The sequence below is a fragment of the Gekko japonicus genome, unplaced genomic scaffold (genome assembly GCF_001447785.1).
Source record: "Gekko japonicus isolate JY-2015 unplaced genomic scaffold, Gekko_japonicus_V1.1 scaffold676, whole genome shotgun sequence".
NCBI lineage: Eukaryota > Metazoa > Chordata > Lepidosauria > Squamata > Gekkonidae > Gekko > Gekko japonicus.
This window is the reverse complement of record NW_015166442.1, coordinates 289,663-296,380: the sequence shown is the minus strand read 5'-3', so window position 1 is coordinate 296,380 and position 6,718 is coordinate 289,663. Positions and strand designations below refer to the sequence as shown.

General features: G+C 42.1%; 1 protein-coding gene across 1 annotated transcript in view; it reads left to right on the top strand.

Moving 5' to 3' along the window:
* RBP2 (retinol binding protein 2) overlaps nt 1-1,905 on the top strand; it is an 18,186-nt gene extending 16,281 nt beyond the window's left edge. The window contains exon 4 of the mRNA XM_015411986.1: nt 1,836-1,905. Within this exon, the coding sequence (XP_015267472.1) occupies nt 1,836-1,889 (54 nt within the window). The 3' untranslated portion in view covers nt 1,890-1,905. The remainder of the gene's footprint in view (nt 1-1,835) is intronic.
* The last annotated feature ends 4,813 nt before the right edge of the window (nt 1,906-6,718 follow it).

Genomic DNA, 6,718 nt, shown 5'->3' with positions numbered 1-6,718 from the left:
CGGGCGGGCGGGCAGGGAGGGAGGGAGGGAGGGGGTAAGCCGGGCCTCGCCTCCGCCGCCTCCTCCTCCTCCTCCCCGGAGCCGGCAGGCGGGGGGGGGGAACCGTCCTCGCCGCCGCCGCGGGGAGATGGGGGGGATGGAGGAGACGGAGCTCTTCTCCCCCCCTCCCCCGCGAGTATCGCGGGTCCCCCCTTGTACTCTATAAATTACATAACAATCTGTACTGTTTAGATACATAGTACAAATGCCCTGACTTGGATAGTCCAGGCCAGCCCAATCTCATGAGATCTCAGAAACTAAGCAAGATTGGCCTTAGTTAGTATTTGGAAGGGCAACCTCCAAGGAATACCAGGGTCATGACACAGAGAAAGACAATGGCAAACCAACTCTGAAAAATCTCTTGCCTTAAAAAAACAAGTCTTGCTCACCACTTCATGGTGCATAACGCTAAAAGAGAACTTCTTGGAAGTTGTGGCTGCCAGACAATCTTAGGATCTCCTGGCTATTCGTCACACAATGCCATATGATAATTATTATTATTTTATTACATAGTACAAACAAATCTACAAAATGCTAAGAACTGAAACAATTGAAATATAAATGAATATAAAAAGAAATTGAATAGTAAATATTCATTCATCCCTAAGTGGACTGGCAAATCTCCTGCACTGTTTTAACAATGAGGGTGGGGTATAAATCGAATAAATAAATAAATAAATACAGAATTACAATATATGCACCTCTGTTTTTCTTTTTTGCACAGCAGTGACTCATGCCTAATACTCTCCAAACTTAAAAAGTTTCTTTTTTAAAAAAGTCAGTTTTCCTGCTAGATATTCAGAGATTGTTGTGTGATTCTCTGGATTATATCCATTATCTCTTGTGTACCCATTTTACAGATCAAGAAATATGGGTCAGTGATTTACCTGATTCAGTTATGAAAAGAAAGAAATGGATAATAGTGCATAGAGTCCAAAATTATATATACTGATATTTAAAGAATGCTCTTCTTAGAACATGCCACTTGTGCTTTACAATATCCTCTTTCTGTTTTCATTGTTGCAAATTGGGACAGCACCATTCAGTTCAAAATGGAATTGACTATTTGCGGCCACAAAGGGACCAACAGAACAGGGCAGGGGATTAATTTCAACAATAAGTTGGAAAGTACCCATCTATATTCTAGTCTTAAAGGTTTTCTTGATCTTAAATTGTGCCTTCAGCTTTTAGCAGTCAATAAGATGAATAAAAATACAACTCAGTTGATTTCACCCCAGAAGAAACCAGCATCTTACCCTGCTCCAAGGCAATCTTACCTTCTTTTATTGCAAAACAAATTCAAAATTTGCCAATAATCTCATTCGCCAGATTTGTAATGGTTGGTAGAACATTCTAAGTTAAGATCCACATTGTGCAGATACTGGCAGAGAAACCTATTGACAAAGTGTTACAGTTACCTTCTGTTATCTTTAAAGTTTTTCCTTCCTCGCCTTTTGCAATTTCCTTGTTGCTTCAGTGAGTTTAATAAATTACAGTATGTTGGTTAATAATAGACTATGCAATGTCCCGCCGTTACAGAGCAATTTCCATGCATTTTTCATTTTTATCCGTTTTAAAACTCAATTCGAGTGTCAAAATCTAATTACTGCAACCTGTAGTGCTTGCTGGCTGATTGGTTACGTAAAATACACCGCTCGTTTCCTTTTAATAGCTCAAGCCCATTGTTAATGCGTTGGCTCAGCTGTTTATCTGTGAGTTTTGGGGTTTCTGAGATGCTGACTGTAAGAACCACAAATGGGAACAGTATGAGCTTATCAATTGTTTTATTGTTATAGGAGCTGACGTGTGAAGACCAGGTGTGTCATCAAGTATTTAAGAAGAAGAAATAAATTGATCAGAACCCTGTCCAGCTGCACACTATGTAATTATGTTGTTTGCTGTGTTAAATTTTTTAAAAACACCTGACACTACTGGAGATCTGCTGTTGTTTTTTCTTAAATGAAGAGAAAACTTATTTTCAAACAATCAGACAAGCATTCAAACTTGCGCATTTTAGAAAAGAGCTCTGCTGCTTTTCAGATAGGACTTAAATGAAGTTAATCTCGTTAATCATTCCCATTCTTTTTCAAACCCTGGTAAATTTTCCAGCACCACAAAAGGAAAGTTCTGAAGCAACAATTCAAGAAATAAACACAATCATCTTGAAAATCGCACATCACTCCATGATGTTCTAATGCCATAATATATTTGGATGATGATTGAGGTCAAAACCAGCATTCTTTGTACTCTTTCTAGCTAATTTAGGTCTGGGTCACTCAGCCCTTCATTTTAGGCAACAGAATGGCTTGAAAGGGTAGTAATAGGACAGCAAACCAGTAACAGCTAGGCTGGTAATTTAAATTTTGGCCCAGAAACTTTAGCTTATTGCCATCTGGGAAATGTGTTCACTGAACAAATGTCACATGTTTTTATTTTGGGCTTTGCAGAGTTGCCTAAAACAGAAAACTCATATTTGCAACCAAGTCTCCATAGATGTGTGATTATGGTCTTCTTAACACTTTACATATACTCCTTGAAACTTGAAGTGTGATGGCAAGGTATTTGAAAATATGTATCATGCAAGCCATCAGAGAGCCGTTACTGGCTCAACTCCCTGTTAAGTGTATAAAACAACCCTGTGAGTAGCAGTTGAGATCTGGTAACACCCACCATTGAAGGTGAGAAAGGTGTATTGAAAGAAAATTGACAAATAAAGCCTTTAACAATCAGGGATGCTTGGTGGAATGGGGAAACAAGATCCTATTTAACTTCTCAGAGAAAGAGCCTGCCTCTTCAACAGCGCTTACCAAGAGCTGAATGTTGCAGTTTGTACTGATTCATCATTTCCCCTGGTTCACTGCATAAAGGCTTTTATTGTCCTATGCCCTCTGTCTAGCCTAAACCTCAAGTTTAAACACTGTGGTTCCATTTAACTAGTGGTAGAGTATGGCACCTGGAACATTCTGCCAGTATAAGTAGCCTTGCTGTGATAGAAAAGGCATGTTCTTCCAATGGAAGGTTCTCTGCACCATTAGTGGGCTGAAACCTTTGGATCCAACCCAATATCTGCATGTGTGAAGGGGGCAAAAGAGGTGGCAAGTTGCCAGAGCAGCTGTGATGACTATGCCCCAACAATCAATGTGGAGTCACTGCAGAGCATGTCTCAAACAGACAGTTTTGGAAAAGACAGAGATAAGTATGCAGAAAACTACCACGTGTGGAAGCTCCATTACCAAGGAACATGCATCTGCATTCACAGTGGCAATGAAAATCTTCGCTGTCTGTACAACCTGCTGAAAACTGTATCCTGAAAGATAGTTTCAGGAGGATAGCCATGTTGGTCTACATTAGAATAGCTACATTCCAGTAGCACCATTGAGACCAATAAGATTTTGGAGGATATAAGCATATATCTAACAAAGGGAGCTTTGATTCTGGAAAGTTTGTACTCCAAAATCTTGTTGGTCTCTAAAGCTGTGTTGGCTCATATCAGAAGCTTGACCCAAAAGCTTTCATAAGTGTTGGGGAATATCTGCAGGGCTTTTTTTGTAGTAGGAACTCCTTTGCATGTTAGGCCACACGCCCCTAATGTAGCCAATCCTCCAGGAGCTTACAGAGCTCTTCTTACAGGGGCTACTGTAAGCTCTTGGAGGATTGGCTACATCAGGGGTGTGTGGTCTAATATGTAAAGGAGTTCCTGCTACAAAAAAAGCCCTGTTTGAGACTCCCTTTGACTTATGTGGCTAATAACATGCATGGAAGCAGTGAAAAAAGAGATATGCACTCAAGACACTTATTATACAAGCATCTAGACCCTGCATGCATGCTTTCCCTTATTCCTCCAATCTTGACATTTCCTTTTTATGTTTCTTTTTTATTTTATAATGAGAATTAAAAATCTAAGAATATGGGGTTAGAGACTAGATTCTATGAACACACAAAATATTCATTGAATCTGAATAGGTCTCTTATAAAAATTTCTGTTTCAGACCAGTTAGCACCAGAGACAACCCTCTGGAATATAATTAGAAGGGAGTTTCCAATTAGAGCAAATGTCCATTCTGCTCTTTATGCCAGCCTCCTTTGAAATATCCCAAAAATCTCTAAAATTGTAAATGTTCCTCTTTTGAGAAGACAGAGGGAGTCATGGCTTTATTCCCAGCTAAAATGAAATGCAATGGCCAGCATGTGGGGAGCAAAATATTATCTACATGACAGACGGGTTCAAGAGCAAGATAACAGCGAGTAGAATTACATGAGCTGCAGCCATATTCTATGGGCATGGGCTTACTTCCAAGTGCATAGTGTTTATGCTGAAGATATTTAGAAAAAACATTTTTGAAGTCAGCATTCACAAATTCATTTCACAGAAGTCAAATGTGAATTCTGAAATGTTTCAAGATTTCATGTCCGTTCAAAATTTGGATGTAAACTATGGTGAGAATGCTGACAGAGAACATAGCAGATCTTTTTCAGATGTTCTAAAACTGTATATTGTCAGCATGTGAAGCATTGCAGTGCTGAGGCTCACCTCAGACCTCCAAATGGTGACCATTTCTTTGTGTACAAAGCATAAGTACATCTCTGTTGTCTGTGCATAGGCTGTATGAGTTGGATCCTATGATTATTTTCTGCTGAGTTTTCCTTTGACAAAATGGCTTCCTTTGAAGGAAACTTTTTTTCCATTTGAGGAAGTCTTTCTGACCTGGAAGCAGAAGGGAATCATAAGCTCCAACCCTTCATGTGCAATCTGTACAGAGAGATAACACATGTGTTCAAGTGGACATGAAAATGACCAATAATATGCTGCCAGTTGTTTTATGCCACCCAACAAAACCAAAACATTCCTTTTGGATTAATGGTTAAGTGTGTGGACTCTAATCTGGGAGAACCAGGTTTGATTCCCTTCTCCTCCACTTGCACCTGGCTGGATGACCTTGGGCAAGCCATAGTTCTGTCAGAGCTGTTCTTGAAAGAGCAGTTCTCAAAAGAGCTCTCTCAACCCCACCTACCTCACAGGGCGTCTGTTGTGGGGAAGGGAAGGGAAAGGAGTTTGTAAACCACTTTGAGACTCCGGGTGAAGGGCGGGGTATAAATCCAATTTCTTCTCCTTCTCCTCTTCTTCTTTTAAAATCAAACCAAATGCAATTTATTCAGAAATTTGGCATCTTTTCAAACTCCATGTTCCAAACAGGAGGCACAGGCCAGGTGATATATATGAGTGAATGCCCTTATTTGCAAAACTGTCTGATTTCTACAATGCTCATTAAGGCCAATTTGCTCCTAAGCTAGAACAAAGTCACTTATCTTCTTCTCAGCAGGTAAACTATTGGCATTCAAGATGAGGAAAATTGGCTGACCAGTATATTGTACAGCCAGTGTTCAGAGCCTGCCTCTTAGCATGTTCATGATGTGATGTTGTGTGACTCAGTCTCACATATATGAAATATGGCCACAGTACAATTTGTAGACACAACAGCAGATGTGGGAAGTGGTCAACATAAGGCTCCTTGGAACATTCTTTCCTTCCATAGTCTCTTAGGCTGGCATCCAGCCACACACAGCAAACACTACTTTGGCTGGATGGCCCATGCTTCCAGCCATCTCTTTCTCTGGCCCAGGTTCCTAAATCTGAGTTTGATGACACTATTTTTATTATCAACTGTTTTGAGAATCTGTCTTAGAATCAGAGGTCATTTCGGGGGGGATTGCGGGGGATCGCAGTTCCCCGGGGTGAGGTGCGGGGGGCGGGGCACATGATGAAGCCCCGCCCCCTGCTTCCGGTCGCCCCGCTTCCAGCCCTCATTCAGCCAGGAGGAGGCAGGAGAAGAGGGAGGGTAAGTTGCTTCCTCCCTGCCTCTCCCCACCCCTGCATGCCTGGGGCCAGGGAGGGCCTTCGCGGGGCTTCCTTGCACTCCCGCTGGCCTTGCAGGTCCACTGCCGGGCCCCTCATGGGGCTCGGCAGTGGAGCTGCAAGGCCGGCGGCGGCCGGAACCGTTGGGGTGGTGTGTGTGGCCTTATGACACCCTTCCGGTGATGTCAGGGGGTGTGGCCTTATGACACACTTCCGGTGATGTCAGGGGGTGTGGCATATGCTAATGAGTTATGCTAATGAGTTCCCCTAGCTCTTTTTCTACGAAATGACCCCTGCTTAGAATGATTCAAGAAATCCTAGAAATGAATGAATGAATAAGTTGTGCTTAGAAATAGGGGCAGTAATGTCTAGACCAGGGGTACACAATGTGGTGGGTGCCATGGCACCCACTGACACCTTCCTTGGCACCCGCCAAGTATTTTTAGGAAGGGGGGGCAGGTAGAGCTTTTGCCCAGCAAAGTTCCTGATTGGCTGTGCAGATTTATTTTTAAATGTTGCTTTGGCAGCAGCTGCCACCACAGCACAAGAATCTGCACTGTGTGACTGAAGTTAAGTTGTAGCAATAATTCTGTGACAGGCTCCACTTTCTACAGCAGCCATTTTGTGGCAGCCATTTTGTTGCTGCACCCACCAAGTTGGGTCAGAATTCCAGATGTTTCTGCAATCTCAAAATTGTGAGGGACCCCTGGTCTAGGCTAAACAAACTTCAATCCTATAATCCGCTGTAACATGTAGGAGTTCCATGACCAGACATAAAGGAAGACAAGGACCCTGCATCTTTACCGGTGTATCTGTTTTACAGTG